This window comes from Macaca nemestrina, chromosome 18 (assembly GCF_043159975.1).
Source record: "Macaca nemestrina isolate mMacNem1 chromosome 18, mMacNem.hap1, whole genome shotgun sequence".
In the NCBI taxonomy this organism is placed as follows: Eukaryota; Metazoa; Chordata; class Mammalia; order Primates; family Cercopithecidae; genus Macaca; species Macaca nemestrina.
The window spans coordinates 26,590,697-26,614,889 of record NC_092142.1 but is presented as its reverse complement, the minus strand read 5'-3'; the positions used below and the strand labels follow the sequence as shown (position 1 = coordinate 26,614,889).

Sequence of the window (24,193 nt, the reverse complement as noted above, 5' to 3'; positions counted from 1 at the left end):
TGGGGAGGCTGAGGCGAGAGGATCATCTGAGGTCAGGAGTTTGAGACCAGCCTGGCCAACATGGCAAAAACCCATGTCTACTAAAAATATTTAAAAAATTGGCCAAGCATGTGGCACACACCTGTAATTCCAGCTACTTGGGAGGCTGAGGCAGGAGGATTGCCTGAACTCAGGAGGTGGAAGTTGCAGTGAGCCAAGATCACACCACTGCATGCCAGCCTGGGCGACAGAGCGAGACTCCATCTCAATAGCAATAACAATGAAAAGAAACCAGGAGAATTGGGAGCCAAGGATGGATGGAGGGGTTGGTTCATGGTCAAGGCTGTGAAAAGCAGGAGGATGTTGGAAGCCCTTTATGTAATAGGACTGACCTCTGTTGACTTAGAGGTGCTGGACGTGGCCAGGGAGGTGGTGTTCTGGGGTGAGGATGGGGCTGTTATCTGGTCCACCCTCCCATTTAATGTTTGAGTTCAGTTATGACTTCATGATTGGCGATACTCTAGTCCTAAGCACCTCTGCTGATGGAAACTCACCACATGCACCATTATTTGGAAGAGTCAACAAATATGAGGAAACACCTAAATGTCTACCAATGGGAGTATTGAATATTAATTATTCTTTTATATACAGCTATAATAAAAAAAAAGTGAGTGAGATCTAGGTGTACTCAAATGAAAAATTTCTGGATAGTTAAAAAGAAAATCAGGTTCAAAAATGTGTTTAATTTGAGTCTATTTGTGTAGAAAAAGTATTAATTCTGAAAAAAAAGTACCAAACTGCTAACAATGTTGATCCCATTACATGTAGATGTGATTATAGGGGGACTTTTGCTGTCTCTGGTGTTGGAGGTTTTTTAGCTTGTGTTATCAGGAAAATAGCCAAGATGTTTTTATTAAAAGACTTTTTTGGGCCGGCCACGGTGGCCCACGCCTGTAATCCCAGCACTTTGGGAGGCCAAGGTGGGTGGATCACCTGAGGTCAGGAGTTCGAGACCAGCCTGTGCAACATGGTGAGACCCCCGTCTCTACTACAAATACAGAATTAGCTGAGTGTGGTGGCACATGCCTGTGATCCCAGCTACTTGAGAGGCTGAGGCAGGAGAATTGCTTGAACCCAGGAGGAGGAGGTTGTGATGAGCTGAGATCGCACCACTACACTCCAACCTGGACAACAGAGTGAGACTCCATCTCAAAAAAAAAAAAAAGACTTAAAAAAAAAAGACATTATCCTTTTGTTGAACTGAAATTTGTCTTTCTATGGCATCAACACGCATTCCTTTGGTCTAGGGCCACCCAGGCTACAGGCAAGATTTATAAGCAGAAAATGTTCAGAGTATGTTCCCTGGGAAGTACAGCCCTAGCCCCTTGGTGCAGACTATCCTTGTGTAGTGTTATTCAATGCCTGACCTTTTTTACTTTTTGAGACAGGGTATCACTCTGTTACCCACACTGAAGTAAGGTGATGAGATCATGGCTCACTATAGCCTCTGTCTCCTGGGCTCAAGTGATCCTCCCACCTCAGCTTCCTAGGTAGCTGGGACCACAGGAACACATCACCACACCCAGCTAGTATTTGTAAAGACAGAGTTTCACCATGTTGCCCAGGCTGGTCTCAAACTCTTGGGCTCAAGCGATCTGTCCGCTGCAGCCTCCCAAACACTGGGATTACAGGCATGAGCCACCACACCCAGCCTCACCTGCCATTTTCTAACTAGGGTGCAAGCTTGTCTTCCCTACTAGGCTGGAAGAACTCTGAGGGCAGAGGTTATGAAATAGACATTTCTGTCCTCCACACAGCATCTGGTGCCAACAGAGAAGGTCCTCGGGAAGTTCCTGGTGAATGAGCGAATGAATGAATGAATGATTGGCGATTATCAATATATGAGTATCTCTCTCCCTTCTACTAAGGATACTTTGGCATTGCTAGCTTGTCACTCTCACTTTCCCCCTGTCTTCTCCTTCAGCTCAGGCTTCCTGGATGTGCAACTAGGAATAAGAGGTGATGGGAAGAGTCAGGGAACAGAGATAGGGCGTTTACTTTGGAAAGGATTTAGCCTTCCTTGCATGAGAGAAGAGGAGATAGCAGTGGAAAGACAGGGAGGCTGGGGAAAAGGGAAAATGCCACACCAAGGACACTGAAGGGAGTTTAGGGGAAGTGTTGAAAATGAGACAAAGACAGAGTGAGAGAGATTTTAGGACAGCTGCAAGACAAGTGAGAGAAAAGAGAGGGATGGAGGAAAAATGTCAAGCTGTGTGGGTTGGAGCACCTACTGTGTGCTTTAGGAGAGACAATAATGATTGGGCATTTTTTTTTTTTCCTCAGACGGGGTCTCATTTGTTGCTTGGGCTGGAGTGTAGTGGTGTAATAACAGTTCACTGCAACCTCGATCTCCTGGGCTCAAGCAATCCTCCCACCTCAGCCCAGACTGTAGCTGAGACCAGAGGCACACACCACCACACCACATGTGCTGGCTTATTTTTTAATTTCTTCTAGAGATGGGGTTCTTGCTATAGTGCCCAGACTGGAGTGCAGTGGTGTAATCATGGCTCACTGTAGCCTTGATATCCTGGGCTCAAGCAATCCTCCTGCCTCAGCCTCCTGAGTAGCTGGGACTAGAAGCGCACACCACCACTCTGGCATGCACTGGCTTCTTTTTTGATGTTTTCTAGAGATGAGGATCTTGCTATGTTGCCTGGGCTGGTCTTGAACTCCTGGCCTCAAGTGATCCTCCTGCCTTGGCCTCCCGAAATGCTAGGAAAACGGACATGAGCCACCATGCCCAGTCTGGAGTTGTTCTTACTTAAGAGGATTAGATTGTGTTTCTATAATGTGATGCCCCTTTGGACTGGACCGTGTGGAGCTCAGGAATTTTCCTGGGTTACAAATGCATGTGTGCGATGAGGAAACATGGCCCCACCCATTCTCAGGCCCAGCCGTCAGTGGGACGCGTGTGAGGGTCTAAGTTTGGAGCTGTGTCAGAGGCCAGGTTCCTGCCTCTACTGTCCAGGTCCTCAGCAGCCTCTGCCCCATGCTTCTCCTCTGCTGTCACCCCTCAGAGGCTGCTCCCTCTGGGACCACTGCAACCCTGAGATGATGGAGGAGAGAGAAACCACACTGAGAAGCTCTTGCAGTTGTTGGTGGGAAAGAACACTGTGCCAGAATTTGGGAGACCGGGGCTTTGATAGTATGCAGAGTTATCTTTAGAAAGTGTTTTATTGGGAGGCTGAGGTGGGTGGATCACCTGAGGTCAGGAGTTCGAGACCAGCCTGGCCAACATGGCGAAACCCTGTCTCTAATAAAAATGCAAAAATTAGCTGGGCGCAGTGGCAGGTGCCTGTAATCCCAGCTACTTGGGACGCTGAGGCAGGAGAATCGCTTGAGCCTGGGAGATGGAGGGTGCAATGAGCCAAGACCATGCCACTGCACTCCAGCCTGGGCAACAGAGCGAGACTCTGTGTCAAGAACAAACAAACAAACAAACAAACAAACAAACAAAAAAGGTGTGTTTAAATATAGTTAAGAAATGCTTCCCAGAGTCGAGCACAGTGGCTCATGCCTATAATCCCAGCATTTTGGGAGGCAGACGCAGGAGGATCCCTTGAAGCCAGGAGTTTGAGATCAGCCTGGACAACACAGCAAGACCCCATCTCTATAGAAAAATTTAAAATTAGCTGGATATGGTAACACACACTTGTAGTCCCATCTACTTGGAAAGGTAAGGTGGGAGGATTGCTTAAGCCCAGGATGTTGGAGGCTGCAGCAAGCTCCGATTGTGCTATTGTACTCCAGCCTGGGCGACAGAGTGAGACCTTGTCTCTGGGGAAAAAAGGCGCTGCTTAGCGAATAAAAGCCTGTTGCCCTCCATCAGAAAATAAAGTAGTCAAAAAGAAGCCTCTGGAGTTAATTCCCTATATTCATTATGTAGGGATAATCACCATTAACCTTTTGGTGTATATTTTGCCAAAATAATCTCTGTGCATTTCGATGTATAATTCTGAAAACAAATGAAACTGTAAACATCTTTTGTAATATACCATTCGCACATAATTGATGCTCCTCTTTTTGACAGAATGATGGGTTTGCCTCCCTATTCCGCCTCTGATTGATCAGCTACATCGCACTGGGTTGGTCACATCACTTCCAAAAGCCTCAGTTTCTTCATCAATAGAATGGGAGTAATGATGCCCATCTCACGGGGTTGTGGTCAAAATCTCGCAGGGCGGCAGGTGGAAAGTTACTTTGCAAAATCTTCTCCAAAGAAGGGAAGACTGCACTTTTTCAGATCCTGGGTCTCTGCCCACTCATCCTTCTCTTTCCTACCCAGGTTTTTTTTTTTTTTTTTCTCTTTCCAGGATGGAGAAGAGGGACGGGAGCGAGGAGGAGGACTTTCACTTAGACTGCCGCCATGAGAGATACCCTGCCCGTAAGTGGCCTGTTTGTGGGTACCTCCTACGACAGATTCGTGGGCTGCAAGAGGAAAAAGAATCCCTGGAGATGAGTCAGGCCAGCCCCCACCCCCCACTGCACCCTGCATTCTCCCACAAACACGTTACAGATGAGGAAACTGAGTCTGGTGTCTCAGGGTAGCAAGCCCCTGCACGCAGCTCTCCCCACAGCTTTCCCAGTTGGGGTGGGATGCTAAGAAAGAAAGCAAGAGACAGGAATTCCAGGCAGGCAGGGAAAACCCAGCTCAAGGCCAGGCCTGGGTTAGCCACTGGCCTGAGGGAGGACAGTCCTGGCTAGAAGGAGCCGAGGCAGGGCGGTGACCGTGGACAGGAGTCGTTTGAGCTGTGGATACTCTTGGCAGCTTAGATGCGTTCACTTCAAACACTTTGCTGTGGGGCACACCATGAGGCAGAATCTAGGGCACTGCTCAAAAAACAAATGTCAGGATCAGAAAGCAAAGCAGAGAAGAACCAAGGTAAGATTAAAGTTAAAATGGTCAGATCTCGGCTGAGCCTGCTGAATGCCCACCACGTGTTCCCCGCTCCATCCCACTCTGTACTAAGGGCTTTTCATGCCTGATCTCATATCCTTGCTTACCCCCAGCCCCTACAGCTGGGATTGTTGCCTAGACTTTGCAGATGAGGAAATTAAGGCTCAGAGAGGTGGAGTAACTTGCCCAAGGTCACATAGCTTAGCTAGTCACTGGCAGAGGAGTCACAGCAGACACTGTCAGTGCCCTGGCCACCTCTCTCAGACCTTTAGGAAGCTCCAGTGGCATCTATCTGTATCTGCATCTCTGTGCCTGGAGACTTCCCCACTTCCACCCGTAGAAGGCTAGAAGTGCCGGGGAAGTTGGTGTATAGATACCCCAGCTCCCTCACCCTGGAGTGGGATCTCCCTGAGGCATGTGCTCTGCAGTTTCTCTGTAGGATAAAGAGTCAGTGGTCATCAGGTTTAGTGGCTCTCCCTTCCCATCCCTGTCCCACTTTTCCTCTCTGCCCAGTTTCCCTGTTCCTTGTAAATATATCACTGGCATTCAAATTCTTATCTGTGGGTCTGCTGCTGGGGAATCCAAACTAAGAAGGCAGAGATTTAAACACAGGTCTGTCTGATTCCAAATCCTGTGATCTTAGTAACTGAATGAGAAATGGCTCTGCTAGTGGGGAGGAGACAGTGGTGAACCAAGAAGCTTGGGAGGAGGCCTTGTTAGAGAAGAGGAGAGGAAAGAAAGCCCAATTTTGGCCTGTGAGGGGCAGGGTACGGTGCTGAAGTGAACCGTGGGCTCACACATCATTGTTTCATGTTTGTGCTAGCATGGAGGGCTTCCTGGAAGAGGGGATCAGAAACCAGGGGATGGATGTGTTTGGAGACCTCCTGCTGCAGGGACAACAGAGTGAAGAAATCATCAGAGAGGGGCTCGGGAAGCACACAGCAGGGATAGAGGCTGAGAATCCTGAATGTCCTCAGCTCCCTTATTTGGCAGTGAGCCTCCCCAGGCTCCTTGCAGAACGGGCAGGAAACCCTGAGTGGAAAGAGGCCTTGGGGCTTGTATTAGGGGAAACTGGGGGCCTGGGTGGAGGTCCCTGCCACTGAAAGAGTCAAGGCACTATGGCCCTAAAAGTAGTACCTGGAATTAAGAATGAGAGTTCTCAGGGTCAGAGGAAATGGCAAAACCGTCTACCCCACCCCCAATCCCAGTGTCCACAGCCCTCCCCCCACACCCAATCCCAGCCTCACAGCCCTCCCTCCACACCCAATAACAGCCTCACAGCCCTCCCTCCACCCCCAATCTCAGCCCCACAGCCCTCCCTCCACCCCCAATCTCAGCCCCACAGCCCTCCCTCCACCCCCAGTCTCAGCCCTACAGCCCTCCCTCCACCCCCAATCCCAGCCCCACAGCCCTTCCTCCACCCCCAGTCTCAGCCCCACAGCCCTCCCCCTACACCCAATCCCAGCCTCACAGCCCTCCCCCACACCCAATCCCAGCCTCACAGCCCTCCCTCCACCCCCAATCCCAGCCCCACAGCCCTCCCTCCACCCCAAATCCCAGCCTCACAGCCCTCCCTCCACCCCCGGTCTCAGCCCCACAGCCCTCCCTCCACCCCCGGTCTCAGCCCCACAGCCCTCCCTCCACCCCCAATCCCAGCCCCACAGCCCTCCCTCCACTCCCAATCTCAGCCCCACAGCCCTCCCTCCACCCCCAATCCCAGCCCCACAGCCCTCCCCCCACCCCCAATCCCAGCCCCTCAGCCCTCCCCCCACCCCCAATCCCAGCCTCACAGCCCTCCCTCCACCCCCAATCTCAGCCCCACAGCTCTCCCCCCACCCCCATCCCAGCCTCACAGCCCTCCCCCCACCCCCAATCCCAGCCCCACAGCCCTCCCTCCACCCCCAATCTCAGCCCCACAGCCCTCCCTCCACCCCCAGTCTCAGCCCTACAGCCCTCCACCCACCCCCAATCTTAGCCACACAGCCCTCCCCCCACCCCCAATCCCAGTCTCACAGCCCTCCCTCCACCCCCAATCTCAGCCACACAGCCCTCCCTCCACCCCCAGTCCCAGCCTCACAGCCCTCCCTCCATCCCCAATCTCAGCCCTACTTCTCTCCCTCCACCCCCAATCCCAGTGTCCACAGCCCTCCCCCCACCCCTAATCCCAGCCCCACAGCCCTCCCTCCACCTGCAGTCTCAGCCCCACAGCCCTGCCTCCATCCCCAATCCCAGCCCCACAGCCCTCCCCCCACCCCCAATCCCAGCCTCACAGCCCTCCCTCCACCCCCAATCTCAGCCCCACAGCCCACCCTCCACCCCCAATCCCAGCCTCACAGTCCTACCCTCAACCCCAATCCCAGTGCCCATAGCCCACCCTCCACCCCCAATCCCAGCCTCACAGTCCTACCCCCACCCCCAATCCCAGTGCCCATAGCCCTCCCTCCCACCCCCAATCCCATCCCCACAGCCCTCCCCTCCCCAATCCCAGTTCCCACAGAAATCCCCTCGCTCCCAATCCCAGTCCCTGCAGCCCTCCCCCAACCCTCAATCCCAACCCCCACAGTCCTCCCTCCCATCCCCAATCTCAGCCCCACAGCCCTCCCTCCCACCCCCAACCCCAGCTGCCACAGCCCTCCCCCCACCCCCAATCCCAGTCCCTGCAGCCCTCCCCCAACCCCCAATCCCAACTCCCACAGGGCGCATCCCCCACCCGCTCCCAATCCCAGGCCCCGGAGCACTCTCCCTGCCTCCAATTCCAGTCCCCAAAGCCCTCCCCCTGCTCCCAATCCCAGTCCCTGCAGCCCTCCTCCTGTCCCCAATCCCAGTACACACAGCCCTCCCCCCCTGCCCTCAGTCTCAGCCTCCACAGCCCTCCCCTTCACCCCCAATCCCAATCCCTGCAGCCCTCCCCCCATCCCCTATCTCAGCCCATACAGCCGCCCCCTGACCTGGTGCCTAGTGCCCCCTCAAGCAGCTTCTCCTTGTGAAAGAATCATCAGACCCATTCAATAAGTCAATAGTCTGGAGAATTTCATCTTTCGTTCCTTGGTGAGTGCTTATTGAGCATCTGTGCATGTCAGCCCTGTGGGTGCTGGAGAGACAGCAAGGAGTCAGGCAAGACAGCAAGACAAAGGCCCGTGCCTCAGGGGCTCACAGTCCGAGGGGAGAGACAATCACTCAGTAAGTGAGCTCAAAAACAAACAAGGGAGGAACATGTGGTGATCAGGAGGAAACAGGGCAGGGGCACTCCTTTAGGTCAGCGCTCTGAGAAGCCACGGAGCTGGGACCTAAAGGGCGAGGAGTCCAGTGAAGAGCTTTGCAGGCAGAGGGACCTGTGTATCCCAGAGCCAGAAGGAGCCAGACAGTGCTTGTGGAATAACCGGGAGGCCAGATGGGCTGAGGCAGGAAGGGCAATGGGAGGGCAGGAGGGCTGGAGGGGCCGAGGATGGCAGGAGGCAGGACGGGGATGGAGTTCACTATGCAGTGGAGGAGAAGCTGATTCTACAGCAGGCAGCCTGGGGCATTTTAAGCAGGGAGAAGATATGTCCACATTATTTCTCTCTCTCTCTCTGTCCCTCCCTAGTTATTTCTTTATCGATCTATCTATCTATCTATCTATCTATCTATCTATCTATCTATCTAATCTATTCATCCATCTATCATCCGTCTATCTATTATTCATCTGTCAATCATCTATCCATCTATCCATCAATCATCTGTCATCTATAAATCTTATCTATCTAAATCTATCCATCTATCATCTATTTATCGATCATCTATCAATCCCATCATCTATCTACCTGTTTATTTATCATCTATCTACAGATCCTATCAACCCTATCTACCATCTATCCATACACACACACACACACACACACACACACACACACACACACATATCTCTGCAGTGTGGGAAAAGGATCAGAGAAGAGCCAAACTCAAGGCCAAGAGACCATTTTGTAACCTACAATATGCACAAAATGTTTGCTGTTGCAGTCATTCTTGGGAGACATGATGGTGGTGGCCTGAACTGTGGTGTTGGAGATAAAAGTGGGTAGATCAAGGACTCTCTGCTGGTACAATTTCCAGAGTGTCTCGGTTTGGGTTTCCCTGGAAGTCCCTTGAGATGGACACAACAGCAAGTGCTTTATTTTGATGATCGAAGAACACCCAACTAGGAGTGAGGAAGAGAGACTAAGAAGGGAGAGAAAGGCGGCCAGTCAAAGGCACAGCGTCGAGCCTGCTGGGGGCTGAGGGCACCAGTGCAGAGCACATGTATCTGAGCCATCCCCCTGCAGATAGGAGGGCGACTCTCCTGGGCCATTGTTCAAGGGTTGCTGCGGGGAGGGTCGAGTGCATGAGTTCTCTGGAGGTAATGGCTCAGGGCATGGGCAGAGGGGCTTGGGGCTGGATGGAGAAAGCCCTCCTTGCACAGTTGGGGGTCAGCCGTGTGCACCACTGTGGAGCTGGGGGGACAGCATCAGATAAGTGACTCATTTGAGTGAGGACCGGGGGAGGGAAGGGACCTAGGATATGCACAGAACTTTTGCCCGAGCAGTCAGGGGTATGGGGTCTCTGACTGATGGAAGGACATGGGGAGGGGTCGGTTTGTGAAGGGCAATGTTGCTTTGTCTGTGTGGAGTTTGAGGGTCTGGTGAGGGCCTCCGGGAGGCAGCCAGATCAATGGAGGGGAGCTTAAAACGGTGGCAGAGAGACAGGCAGGTGCAGTGAAGCATGCCTTAATCCCAGCTCTTTGGGAGGCCAAGGCAGGAGGATCACTTGATGCCAGGAGTTCGAGACCAGCCTGGGCAACATAGTAAGACCCTATCTCGAAAAAAAAAAAAAAGTTAAAATTAGCTGGGCATGGTGGTGCAAGCCTGTATTCTCAGCTACTCTGGAGGCTGAAGTGGGAGGATTGATTGAGCCCAGGAGTTTGAGGCTGCAGTGAGCTATGATTGTACCACTGCACTCCAGCCTGGGTGACAGAGTAAGACTGTCTCAAAAAATAAAAAGGCAACAGTATAGTATGGGATGGTTGAAGCCCAGGGACTGCAAAGATCATGTGGGGAGAATGTGTAGGGTAGGGAGAGACAGTGACACAAAAGGGGCCTAACCTCCTGGGGGTTCAGGGGAGCCACCGAGGCTGGTGGGGAAGGAGCTGCGGAAAATTGTCAGCTGCCTGCAGAGACTTTCCAAACCCTGGCTTCTCAGGGAAGAAAAGGACCTGAGATCCCACAACCCCCGCGCCAGGTATGCCTTTTATCAGGAAGCTGAGCATTTGCAGGCATGGCCGTCATTCCCCGGGGAAAGTGGAGGTGCTGGGAACTCCCACGTCAAACAGCGTGGAAGGAAGAAGAGACCCCCTCTGTGGTCAGAGCTGAGGGAGGCGTTGGGGGAATGTGGGCTGGATGCTGGCACGCGTGAGAGATCCTGTGACTTCAGGGATCCTGAAGCAGGCTGCTTTATTTATTCCACAAATCATCGCTAAAGAGGCCTCTGGCTCCTGGGAGCATGGAGATGAAAAAGGCACGTTACCGCACGCTGCTGACTTCCGGGTCTTGTTGGCGAGACGGACCAAAGCCATTAGTGCACTGTGTGGCCAGAGCTTGAATGGGGTCAATGCAGGGTCCAAGATAGCAGTGCATGGTGCCTCATCCCACTCCGGATGACTTGGGGTGCAGGAAAGGGAAAGCAGGAAGGGGGATTTAGCCTGAGTGATCCCCCTTGGCAGGACCTCCATGGCTATCATGATGGTACCTGCATCTGATGATGCAAACAGCCAGCAAGAAGAACTCGGTCCCCTAGATCTAATCACAACATCTCACCTTTGTGCATGTTCTCGGGACTTCACACTTTTTCACTCATTTAACCCTAAATACAGACCCATTTTACAGACAGGGAAACTGAGGCCCAGGGAGGTTAAGACTGTGTCTTACTCAATATCACACAGCTAGAAAGTAGCAAAGCTGGGATTCGAACCCGGCCAGTCTGACCTCATCGCTCACCACCTGGACCACTAGGTGATGTCAGTCGGCAGCTCCATTGGTTGGGCAGGGTACTGAGGATGTGGGGTGTGGGGCACCTCCAGACATGGCGTCGGTCCTCGTGGAGCTCATGGTCTAGAGAAGCAGTCTATCAAATGAGTATGGAAATGATGCCGTCTCAGAATTCGGCCTCTTAGCCGCTAGTGGGTTTTCAGCCAAGAAAATATTTTGGAAATGCCTGGACGAGTTTTGCAATATTTCTGCAGGAAGCAGCTGCTCAGATCCTGCGATGGGCTGACTTGCCAGCAGGAGGAACGGGGGAGGAGGGATGTCAGGGAGCCCGCATTATTAAACACTTACTGTGTGCAGGTCTGTGCTAAGCACTTCGCTGCCATCTCATTTGATGGCTGATGCAGCCCTGAGAAGCGGGGATTCTTCTTCTTACGGAGATAGAGAAACTACAACACTGTAAGGCAAATCCGCTTTGCTGGGATCTCTGGTCCACTCGGCAATAAAACTCAGCTTGGCGTTTAGATCTTGCTCCTTACCCTGGGAGAGTGGAGAGGCCACTCCTTCTCAGGCTCCCAACCCCCTAGGACCCTGACCTCATCTCCCTCTTCCTTATCTCCCATGCTGCCCTAGCCAACCTGACCTTCCTCTTTCTTGAACATGCAAAACTCATTCCCTTTGTAGGACCCTTGCACTTGCTGTTCTCTCTGCCTGGATGCTCTCCCTCTAAATCACGGTATGGCTGACTTCGTCTCATCTTTAAGTCAGCTGAAAGGCCGCTTCCTCCGAGAAGCCTTCCCTGATCTGCACCAGCTTCCCCACTCAGCCCCATATCACCAGGTTATCTTTTCTTCATAGCATTTGTCCCTCTCTGAAATGATCCTTTGTGTTCGCATGCTTGGTTTTTGTTTTGCTGCCTCTCTCCACCAAGTGCCATGAGAACAGGCACCTGTGTGCTTTGTTCTTGTGTATATCCCAAGAGTCTAAAATAGTGTGTGGCACATAATAGGTGCTTAATTGTTGGCTTTCAACCTCCATGTTTCTCCCACCACCTCCTATCTGAGAAGCTACTTTTATATTAGCAATTACATAAACTTCCGGTTATCCTAACTGTCCCCAAAGTTGCTATTTTAGGGGGCTACTGTGATATGGATTCAGCTATAATTCTTTTTCCTGAGGAAGTTGCTTTTGAAACCTGCCTTTGGGACTTTGTGGTGCCACCAGCCAGCTCAGGAGCACATCAGATGTGACATTTGATGGAAGCGATGTTGCCATATGGTCCAGGTGTCTGCATCTTCCTTTTGGGGGCAACTGAGGTTTGCAGTTGATTGCAGCTGTCAAGTTCAATGCCAGAGACGAGCTTTTGATTTTGCCAGGTGTGTCTGTTAAGGCTGGGCTCCACGAGAGCCTGTCGCATGCCGGGTGCGGAGGTGGCTTCTGGGAGCTCCATGTAGATGGGTCTCTGCCACTGCTGCTGCCCTCAAAATAGCAGAGGGAATTTCAAGAAAGATTTTTCTGGACCCAGAGCAACTTGGCATTTTTATTAGATCAAAATCAAATCCAATAGAGTCCTGCTCAAGTTGCTTCCTTTATTAAAATGGAAACAGACAGTATTTCTGAAATAAATATCAATGTCAATTTGCTGGGAGCGCAGATGGGCACGCAGCTTGGAGACATCTGAGACCTCAGCATTGGGGGTCGAGAGATCCAAGCCAACAGGAGCATCAGAGCCATATGGAGGACTTGTTAAAGGGTGGACTGCAGGGCCCCTCCCTCAGAATTTCTGATTCAGGAGGTCTGGCGGGGGACCCAGGGTTCTGCAGCTCTGAGTTCTCCACGATGCTGATGCTGCTGATCCACAGGCCAAATTCAGAGTTGTCCTCAACCCTCCGCCAATATCTGTCCCTTTGAAGCTCTTGTCAGAAGCCAGTCTGCATTTTGTCGCTTGCTTGGGCTATTCAGCAACTTCTAGATGGAAATTGCTGCTTCTAGGGCCAACTCCTTTACAATCCATCCTCCGAAGACATAAACTTGATCATGTCTTCCCCAGTCCTTCCTAGCTCTGAAACCTCCTATGACAGTAGCTCTAGTGGGGATCTGGCTCGGTGCCCACCCCCTTCACACGTTCCCACGAGGCCTTCTCTCGCCTTCCCCTCCTGAATCATCATTTTTCTTTCTGTCACTTGTCCCTCTCTGAGCCTTTCTTTGCTTACTTGTTTTCTGTTTTGTTGTTTTGTTTTGTTTTGTTTTTTTAGAGATAAGGTTGTGCTCTGTCACCCAGGCTGGAGTGCAGTGGTGTGATTATAGTTCACTGCAGCCTTGATATCCTGGGCTCAAGGGATCCTCCCACCTCAGCCTCCTGAGTAGCTGGGATTGCAGGCACATGACACCATACCTGGGTAATTTTTTTTTATGTTTCCAATTTTTTTTTTTTTTTTTTTTTGTAGAGATGGGGTCTTGCTATGTTTCTCAGGCTGGTCTTGAACTCCTGGCTTCAAGTAATAATCCTCCTGCCTTGGACTCCCAAAGTGATGAGATTACAGGTGTGAGCCATCATGCCCAGTTAAATTTTTTTTTTGGTAGAGATGGAGTCTTGCTATGTTGCCCAGGCCAGTCTCGAACTCCTGGCCTCCATCAATCCTCCCTCTTCAGCCTCTCAAAGTGCTGGGATTACAGGCATGAGGCACCACACCCGGCCTGCTCCCTTGTTTATTTCCAGCCTCTCCTCAGTGAAATGGAAATGTCACGAGCACAGAGACTTTGTTGCTGCATTCACTGTGACATCCCCAGGGCCTAGCACACAGTAGGTCATCAGTATGTTTCTGGTGCATGATTTAGCTCACTTAGTCCTCAGGAGGTGTGTGCTGTGAGTAGTATTTCTATTTTGCAAGAGAAAATACTTGGGTTCTGAGAGGCAAAGTCACTTGTCCTTTGGGGACAAGCTTGTGACCTTGGGGTCCCAAGCCTGTCTGATTCCAAGCTAAAGCTATGACATGGTTCTTCTACTTTATGCCCACTTCTGTCCAAGGCAGTGGTACCACAACCGTGCCTAACCCTAAGAAACACTTGGGGCAGGTGTCAAAATAGACTGCCCTCAAGAGCCCAGTTCCTCAGTGTGGGGTAGGCAAGGAATCTGTAGCTGAGAAGTGTCATGATAAGGCAGAAAACCCTGGGGTGCAGGGGTTTAGGGGGCCCTGCTGGGTCTTCCACACCTGCCACCCAGCAACTTCTGCAGCTGCGATGCTCCATGCCTTACCCCTTCATCCCTGTGTGCTCTGCTTTCAGGCCAAACCCGTCCACTTGCCTCCCTGAAACCACAACATTGCTAGGTTTTTCACACTTCCTGAAGAACCTCATCCGCCTGCCAAGGACCTGTTTCACACCCTGTTCTTTCTGCATGAAATGCTCTGCTCCCTTCCTCCACTGGGTGGAAAACCAACTCTACCGGCGGAATTGGGAGCTTTTGCAAGTGCTTTTGAAGTCTAGCTCAACTGTCTGGGAATGGCCCCCAGCCCCTTCTGCAGCTCCTGGCAGAGGGGGACACATTCATCTCCGCCTTTCACCCTCCTGGTGTTTGTCTGTGAGCCAAATTTTTATAATGGTTATGAGCCCAATCTTTGTGTTTTTAATTTTTTTTAATTGTTATAGATTCAGGGGTACAGGTGCAGGTTTGTTACATGGATGTATCGTATAATGCTCAGGTTGGGCTTCTGATGTATCTGTCACCTGAACAGTGAGCAATGTACCCCGTAGGTAATTTTTCAGCCATTACCCCACTCCCATCCTCCCGCTGTGGAGCCCCCAGTGTCTGTTATTTCCCTCTCTAAGGCCTTATGTGCCTGTTGTTTAGCTCCTACTTACAAATAAGAACATGTGATACTTGGTTTTCTGCGTCTGAGTTATTTCACTTAAGAGTTGGCCTCCAGCTCTATCCATGTTCTACAAAAGACATGATTTCATTCTCTCTCTCTCCCTTTTTTTTTTTTTTTTTTTTTTTTTTGAGATGGAGTTTTGCTCTTGCCGCTCAGGCTGGAGTGCAATAGTGCCATCTCGGTTCACTGCAATCTCTGCCTCTCGAGTGCAAACAATTCTCCTGCCTCAGCCTCCCAAGTAGCTGGAATTACAGGCACCTATCACCACACCCAGCTAATTTATGTATTTTTAGTAGAGACAGGGTTTCACCATGTTGACCAGGCTGGTCTCGAACTCCTGACCTCAATTGATCCACCTGCCTCAGCCTCCCAAAGTGCTGGAATCACAGGCATGGCCACTGCGCCCAGCGGATTTCGTTGTTTTTTAATGGCTGCATAGTTTTAAATCCAATCATCTGTTGATGAGAGCCCAACTTTTGGAGTGAAGCTGGCTGGCTTCAAATCCCAGCAGTGAGACCTTAAAAAAATGACTTAATTTATCTGGACCTTGGTTTCCTCACCTGGAAAATGGGGATAGTAATGGCCCCTAACTCGTACTTTTTGAGGATTAAATGAGTCCATAGACAGGAAGCACATTGAATGGTTCCTGACACACAGCAGGAGTGGGAGGCATGTCTGGTCTTGTCGTCTCTTCATATGTGTGCCTGTGAGCACCCAGGGGCAGGGCTGCATCTCACTCACGTCTGTAAACCCAGTAGCCAATGTGGAGGCTGACACACAGTACATGCCAAGCACATGTCTAATAAAGGACTGAGGCATCAGGGACCCTGGGAAGAGGTGGCAGCTACAGTGGGCTCTGTCTGATCCCAAGGGTGAGAAAGAGACAAAGAGAATGTCATGGCTCAGAAACGTGGAATCCCTGAAGATGACCCCAGTGAAGAGATAGACGGCCCCCATTCAATCTCCTAAAACAACCTGCCCGAGGTAGATCAGAAGACACAAACTTCCCTCCGTACGGGTCCGTCCCACTCAAGCCTGCCCTTCCTCCTGAGCCCTCCACTGTTCACTCATTCTGCAGACACATGCTTTCAACACTGCCTGGGACTGTGCTGGTGCAGGGATGCAGCTGTGAGGGAAAGCAACGCTGGCCTTTGTCCTCCTGTGACACATGCCTCAAAGGCAAGTTGAAGAGAAAACCAGTAAGCAGATATTCCCATATATGATGGCACCTCTGAAGTCCTCTCATGGTACAGATTTGTGGAGCCGGAGAGGCAGTCAGGGTGCCCTGCTGAGGTGGTGACATTCTGGGCAACACAAGAGCGATGAGAGTGTCACTAGCTGACAGACTTCCAAAGCCCGATTTCTTAGCGCCATCCCCGATTTGTTTTCCACCACTCTTCAAATTTCGTTTCTTTCTGGAGGGCAGAGGTCAAGGTTGGGTAGCCAGACAGTTGGCTCTGGGCGGACCTGTGAGTCCTAGAGAGAGGCTTTCAGCACCTTGGACAGCGGCTGGGTGATTGGCCCAAAGGATCTTTCCTGTAAAGGTACCCAGCTGATCTGTGCCAGGCTGGGCTACCGTGGGGTCAGGAGCACCAATATCTGCCACCTGTTAACCTCACTCTGCCAGCTGCAGAGAGACCTTGAGCAAGTCGGTTTCCCTCTATGTGCCTCAGTTTCCTGATCTGTGCATTTGTGGTGACATTGACATTACTGGTCTTGAAGGGCCCTTCCAACCCAATGAATCCATTTTGGAATGGTAGATGTGATTTGATTCAATTCAGCAATTACATCTGATCCTCGGATCTTGGTGGCTTAGAGAGAGTTCAAGACAGTGATTCCTCACTGAGGGATGGGTGAGATAGGGCTGGAGGAATCCAATGTTAAATATGCTCGTGTTTTGATATCCGGATTTTAAAGGGAAAAGAAATCACATCTTTGGGGACCCTCCTGTGGTCACACACTCTGCTAACCTTGGGAGGTTCCCAGAAAATGGAAACCACAGAACCTGCTACCACCCTGTGAGTGGGGCCTTGGACAAATCTTTTCCCACCCATGGGCCTTGGTTTCTCCATTTGTGAAGAGAGGCTCTCAAACCCAACCCACTTCTAGTGCTTCCAGAACTGTGTTCTTTCCACATCCATCTGTGTCTGAGATTGGATAGGGAAGGGCTTCTCTGCAGGGCACCTGCTGGGCCTGCCGACTCCTTTGTAGCTTTCATCCATTTGCAGGCTCGGAGAGGTGAAGTTGCTGTCAGAAGCCACACAACTTAAAAAAAAATTCACACAATTTGCACGCAGTGAAGGCTGGGTTTGAACCTTTGGCTGTTAGACCAAAGGACAGTCTCCCCAGCCACCTGCCATCACCTGAGCCTTCACCCAAAAGAGGAGAGTTTGAGCAAAAGCATTTTTCATACTGTACAGAAGCTCAGAGCAGGTAGAGCAGGTGCATCCCAAGCGCAGGAATCTCTCCTCTTCCTCCACGGTTTCTTCATTTGTTTAAAAAGAAAGAAAAAAGAGTCAGTTTGGGACCTGCTCTGTGCTGGGCCAGGGGCTGGAATCTCAGGGCTCCAAGATGAAGCAGATGCTGGCCCTGCTCATAAAGAGGCCTCCCATCCCCAGGTTTGTTGGGGAGACCCACGCTGACCTGGCTGTTACAACACAAAGTGACGAGTTCAGGGAGAGAGTTATGCAGCCTGCTGAAGGGCACAGGGAAAGGAGTAAAGCCTCCATTTTTCAAATGCTGCCTGCTCTAGGAAGCATTCTACAGGGCCGTGGAATGCTTCCCAGAGCAGGCAGCATTTGAAAAAATCAGGGAGTCAACAGCCGGAGAAGAGCAGGGAAGGGCGCTTGTACCCAACGGATCAGCCTATGCAAAGCCATGGAACAGAATCATGGAACAAAGACACAGGCTGGGAACAGCCTCTCGTGGGCTGAGTGCAGCCTGAGAGATGCTACTTGGCCTGCAGATTGTTGAAAATACATTTGAAACCTTAACCGTCATCATTTAAAAGCCAGGAGGTTTTGTTCTGAGATCCACGTTTTCAGTTTCTTTGAAAGTTTTGAAGATCCAGCTGGGCGTGGTGGCTCACACCTGTAATTCCAGGGCTTTGGGAGGCCGAGGTGGGAAGATCACCTGAGGTCAGGAGTTCAAGACCAGGCTGTGCAACATAGCGAGACCCCATCTCTACAAAAAATAAATAAATAACTAGCCAGGGATGGTGATGTGCACCTTCAGTCATAGCTACTCAGAAGGCTGAGGCGAGAGGATTGTTTAAACCTAGAGGCTTGAGGCTGCAGTGAGCCATGATGACGCCGCTGTGCTCCATCTTGGGTGACAGAGTGAGACCCCGTCTCAAAAGAAAACAGTTTAGGAAGATCTGAGCCCACATTCTCCATGGTAACAATTGACACTGTCTCTGACTCACCTCATCCATTTACATTGTCTGCTTGGGCCCATAAGACATTTTGAGTTGAGATTCCTAATCTACAACACAAGGCCCGGGAGAGAAGGGAAATGGGTGGGGGGCCCTGGTGGGCTGCTGGGGCATTCCCCTCTTTACACACACACTGTAAATGACTCTGAGCCCCAAATGCCTCTTGGGTAGCCAGAGAAAGGGAGGAGGGCCCCAGTCCTCAGCATCTTGCCCTCTGCATCCAGGGGACAGAGAGCCTGATTTTAACTCAGGGAAGGACAGGGATTGTGGCCTTTCCTTTTCCTTGAAAAATACACTCTCACTTTCTTTCTGTTCTGATGATCTCTCCACGGCTCTGGTTTTCGGCCACTGTGCAAGCAGTTGAAATTATGCCTAAATGCTCATTTAGAAAAAACAATCGTACCTTTCCGTGCACCAAATATTTGCTTCTAGATTAAAAAATAAAACAAACAAACAAAAACAACAACAACAAAAAAAACCAAACACCTCTATCTTGGCAGCCAACACTTCCAAAGTATGCAATGGTTTCCATGACTGAGGCCAAAACAAATGTGTTTTTCTGAAGCCAAACGATTCCAAAATGTTTGCAAAATGTTTCCCACTCCTTAATAAATATAGTAAAACTTGCAAAACACTAACACTAAAGAATATTAAAAGCAGAAAGAAAAAAAGTGAAAGCCAAAAAAATTACTCCCCACCCCAGCTATGGACACAACCATCTTCCTCTTTGACTCTTGTCATGAAGCCTTGTTATTAGAAAGACTCTCCTGATAATGAGAGCTGCTTTGAGGATGGAGAAGGAGCAAGGAGCTCTCCATCCCTAGGGCATGCAAGTAGGAGCTTAGCTTCACTAGGAATTCCAACCTCAATGGGCTTTCTGCTAAGAGCCTGTCTCACCCTAAAGTATGACAAGTATGTCTGAGAATCAGAGTAGGAAAATGAAATTATAGGGAACACATTTTTTTAAATGCTGAAATTTGGAATCGGGGGAAAGTAATTCAATCCAGCTCCATCATAGCTGTGACTTCTAAAGCATCTGCTAATCTTTACAGAGCCTCGGCTCCCTCATCTGTAAAATGGGCAGAACCTACCTCTGGAGCTACACATGCTCAGGAACTGTTCATTTTCTCCGTTCTCCCCTTCACTCCCAGCCCCACTCCACCACACCAGCCCTCTCCCTTAGTTTCCCACCTTCCAGCTCCACCTCCACTGGTCCACAGGGGTGCATACATTCTGGGCTCAGGCATTGCTCCCCTGGGCTTGGGATCTAACGGGGGTGACACTGGCAGAGTGTGAGCTGAGGATGGGTGCTCTGGGATGAGGGAGATGCCTGAGTGCCAGGGGGAGGATGTCAGAGGGGGCTTCCTGGAGAGCCGAAACTCAACCTGGGTCTTGATTTGATTTGGCAGGAGGTACAAGGACATTTTAGGCCACCGCATGAGATGGGAATGGTTCTGGTGCACCAAAAAGACTTTGAAGAGACACTTGAGGGATTACAAGGGAGTGATCTTCCAAGAATTGCTAAAAACACGAAAGAGTGAGAGTGGCAGAGGGGAAGAGCCTTTCCAGCCCTTCCCCTTGTCCGGTCCACTAAGCATGGTAGACAATGGCAGGTGCCCCCTGCTCGGTGCACAGGGAGTTTCTCAGAGTCAGCTTTCGGCACACCCATGTCCACACACACAGTTGCTGCGGTCCAGCGAGGACTTGGGGACCTGGGAGACATCTGCTCTTGTTCCCCCTCTAATATCCCTCCACAACAGCTCCTGAACACATATAAGGCAAATGGGGTGCTCAGGGAGGCCTGCTTGTGGGCAGATGGCAAGGTGGGGAGACAGCTGCAGGATGACAGGATGGTGGTGGATGACGGCTGCATAAGTGTGTGGATTTGCTGAGGGGTGGGTGGTGGAAGGGAAGGATGGAGGGAAAATGGGCGGGCAGATGGCAGGAGTGGGGGCATGGCTTTATGTGAGGTGGGTGAACGTGCCTGCAGGGGGTGCTATCATGGCTGTTGGGTGGGCCTGGGGTGGATATGGGGATGTTTTAGGTGTAGGCAGATGTGTACATGTAAAGGTGTGTTATTGGGTGGTAGGAGGATGGTTGGGTTACTGGGTGGTAGGAGGGTGACTGGAGGAGTGGTGCACCTGTTGGCAGGTGTGAGGTGCATGAGCGGGTTCTGGGTTGGAGAGGGTGTGAGCAGAGTTGTGGACACATTGGAGGCTTGATAAGTGGATGGCAGCAAATATTGGCAGATACATGACTAAGTCATAGGTGTGTTGGTGAACTGGTGGGTGACTGGGTGGCTGACAGGGGAGGGATGGGTGGAGAGCTGGCAGTGTTGGGGCATGGGTTGGTAGACAGATGGGATGATGGGCAGAAGGCCTAGTAAATGAGGGTGAGTGATGGATGTGTGGGTGGGGGGCAGTGGGTAGACAGGGTGTGGGTGGAGGAAGGTGGCTTTCAGCACTGACCGCCTTGTCTCCTGGCAGGACACCAGCCACACATGGCGGATTCCTGGCCCCGGAGCTCCGCACAGGAAGCACCAGAGCTGAACCGACAGTGCTGGGTCTTGGGGCACTGGGTGTGACCAAGACCTCAACCCGGCCCCCGGACCTCAGGCCATCGCTGGCACCAGCCCCTGCTGCAAGACCTCCAGAGTGGTGCCCCCAGAACCTTGGCCTGTGTGCCGTGAACTCAGTCAGACTGCGTGGGAGATGCCAGGCCTGTCCTGCCCATCACTGCCTGGTCCCGAGGGCCTTGAAAATGGGGCCAGGGCAGGCCCAAGGGAATGCACAGGGCTGCGCAGAATGACTTTGGGACAGCAGCCCCGGACTCTTGCCATCACCACATGAGGAGCCCTGCTGGGCACAGCTGCGATGCCAGAAGACACATGGCCACTGGCCACTGAATGACTGGCACCCACAAGCCAGTCAGGTGCCCAGAGGGGCAGAGCCCTGTGGGGGGCAGAGAGTGGCTTCCTGAAGGAGGGGGCAGTGGTGCAGGCACCGCAGCGGTGTCACACAGCAGGCACACAGCAGGGGCTCAATAAATGCTTGTTGAACTTGTTTTCTTGCGGTTTATGGAGGCCAGTTGCTCTCTGGGCTGTGGCTGCCCCGTCATTGCCCCACCCCATGACTCCTCAAGGAGGCTGAAGGTGACAGCAAAGACTGTGCAGAGGCCAGGGCCAGACACTGAATAATGGCAGGGAGGGAGCGCAGAGCCCAGGCTGGAAACAGGCTGGCAGGGCTGCCTTGGATTCCAGAGAATCGGCAAGGCAGGGGCCAGGCAAGCAAGAGATGTGGGGCAAGCAAGAAATGGGCCCCCAAACCCAAGCCCTAAGCAGAGAGGGTGAAGAAGCCACATTTCTCTTCAGAGCTCAGCGACATCACACCACCCTGACCCTGAGGAGCCTTTACCCTGTGCCTGGCACCACCTTTACAGAAAATCCCAGGGCTTAGATGCCTGGAGAAACAGATTCCTACTATAAAGAGGAGGGAAATTAGGGTCACAGAGATGAAGTCACTTACCTGAGATTACAGAGCTAGCAAATGGCAGAGGTGGGGTTTGAATCAGGACTCCTGACTCCAAGTTCAGTCATTTCCCAAGAGGCCTTATTCCTTCCCAGAAGAATTTCTAGAGCTTTCCCCCAAGTAGAATACATTCTTCTCCTTTATCCATCCATCCATCCATCCATCCATCCATCCATCCATCCATCCTCCATCACTCGTCCAGCCATTATCCATTATCCATCCATCCATTCATCATTTGTCCCTCCATCTATCATTCATCCATCTATTATCCACCCATTCATCATCTAATATCCATCCATCCATCCTTCATAATTCATCTTTCCACTCATCCATCTGTCATTCATCCATCCTTCCATCCATCCATCCATCATCTATCCATTCATCCATCCATTTGCCATCCATCCAGTCATTCATCAGCTATCCATCATCTATCCATCCATCTATCCATCATCCAGCCATTGTTCATTATTCATTCATCCATTTATCATTCATCCCTCCATCATCATTCATCCACCTATTACCCACCCACTGATTATCTATTATCCATCCATTGTTCATTATCCATCCATCATTCATCATCCATCCATCCATCCTTCATCCATCCACCCATCCATCCATCCATCATCTATCCATCTGTTATCTATCCATTCATCACCCACCCACCTATTCATCAGTTATCTATCCATCATCCATCCATCCATCTACCATCTATCCATTCATTGTCTATCCTTTCCCCCATCCATTCATCATCCATCCACCCGTTCATTAGCTATTTATCCATTATCCATTCCTCCATCTATCCATCATCCATTCATCCCTTATCCATCCAACCATTATGTATTTCTTCATTTATCCATTGTTTATCCTTCCATCCATCATCCATCATCTTTCCATGCATTATCTATCGATTCATCCATCTATCCATCATCCATCCATCCTTTATCCATCATTCATCAGCCACCATCCCTCTATCTATCCATTATCCATCGTCCACTCATCCATTCATCCCTCCATCTGTCCATTATTCATCAACCATCCATCCATCCATTATCCATCCATTATCCATTCCTGCATTATCCATTTATTCTTTATCCATTTCTCCATCTGTTCATCATCTATCCATCCATTATCCATACACCTATCCATCACCCATCCATTCCTTCATCTATCCATTATTCATCAATTATCCATCCATTCATCTATCCATTCATCTATCTATCCATCATCTATTGATTACTTGTCATCCTTCCTTGTATCAGACATCCATCCATCCTCCTTCCATGCATCACCCATCCTCATTACTCAGCCATCCAGCTGTGCATCCATCTATTCACTGATATAGTTCACTGTGTCCCTACTATGTGCCAAGCACTGTGGTAGGCACTTGAGGTAGGATGCTGGAGCATCCAGAGAGGGCGTCATGAGCCTGGGTTCAGATTCCACCTTCTCCACTTGTGACCTTGGGCAAGTTATTTGACCTTTCTGTGCCTGCTTCCTCATTCATTAAATCCGGATAATCATTATACCTACCTCTTCAAGCTGTTGTGCAAATTAAATGAGTTAACATATTTGAAGTGTCTAGACCAGAGCCTGGCACATGTAAACACTTTGTGGGTGTTTACTAATAGGACAACAAGGGGAAGTCAAGGCTGTGGGAGCTGTGGTCTAGGGAGGCTCCTTTGAGAAAATGATGTTTAAACCAAGACATGAAGATTGTCCGGGCATCAGGCAGGCAAGCGTATAGCAGGGAAAGAAAGTACATTAGAGGACTTTAAAATAGTCCGATGGCAGGTGTGGAGAGCAGGGAGGTCAGGAGGCAGTGGTGGGAAATTAGGCATCAGAGGGCAGTGGAACCAGGTCAGGAGGGACTAGAAACCTTGTTAGGGAGCTTAGAGTTTATCCTGGGGCAATGGGTAGTGGGCAGTGGGATGCTTTCAGCAGACTGGGATGCGCCTGGGTGTACATTTGAGGGAGATCACTGCAGTTATGGGCAGAGAATAGATGTGGGAGACGCTTCTCCCTTCCTCATCCCTGCTACACTCAAGAAAGAGAAGAAAGTGGGCTGGCTTAGGAAAGTGGCCCTGGGGAGGGGACCATGCAGGCAGATTCAGGAACCAATTAGGAGGGAATGGACTGAGGTGGGAGGAAAGGAAAGTTGGTGATGACTCTCAGGTTACAGGGTCAGCTCGGGGAACAGGGAAGATGGAGACTTCATGGTTCAGATGTCTTGAGTCTCAGGGGCTCAGGGCACACCCAGTTGGAGGTTTGTGCTCATTCACTCACCCATTGATTCATCAAGCGAACAATTTGTTAATTCACTTTCCATTCATTCAGTAAACATTAATGACCTACTAGGTGCGGCTTAAGGCGGGGCTGGAAATGGGCCTGGGAGAGCAATTATGGTCCAGCTCTACTAAGGCCTTGAATGTCAG

At 50.8% G+C, this 24,193-nt stretch overlaps 1 protein-coding gene across 5 annotated transcripts in view; it reads left to right on the top strand.

Moving 5' to 3' along the window:
- Nucleotides 1-21,297, top strand: part of LOC105463225 (GSG1 like) — a 272,751-nt gene extending 251,454 nt beyond the window's left edge. For 3 of the 5 annotated variants that reach the window (XM_071084298.1, XM_071084299.1, XM_071084296.1), the window contains 2 exons: nucleotides 4,353-4,423; nucleotides 20,721-20,948. In XM_071084298.1, the coding sequence (XP_070940399.1) occupies nucleotides 4,353-4,423; nucleotides 20,721-20,818 (169 nt within the window). In that variant the 3' untranslated portion in view covers nucleotides 20,819-20,948. Of the gene's footprint in view, nucleotides 1-4,352; nucleotides 4,424-20,720 lie in introns of all 5 variants that reach the window. The other 2 variants (XM_071084297.1, XM_071084295.1) reach the window with 1 other exon arrangement.
- Nucleotides 21,298-24,193: the final 2,896 nt, after the last annotated feature.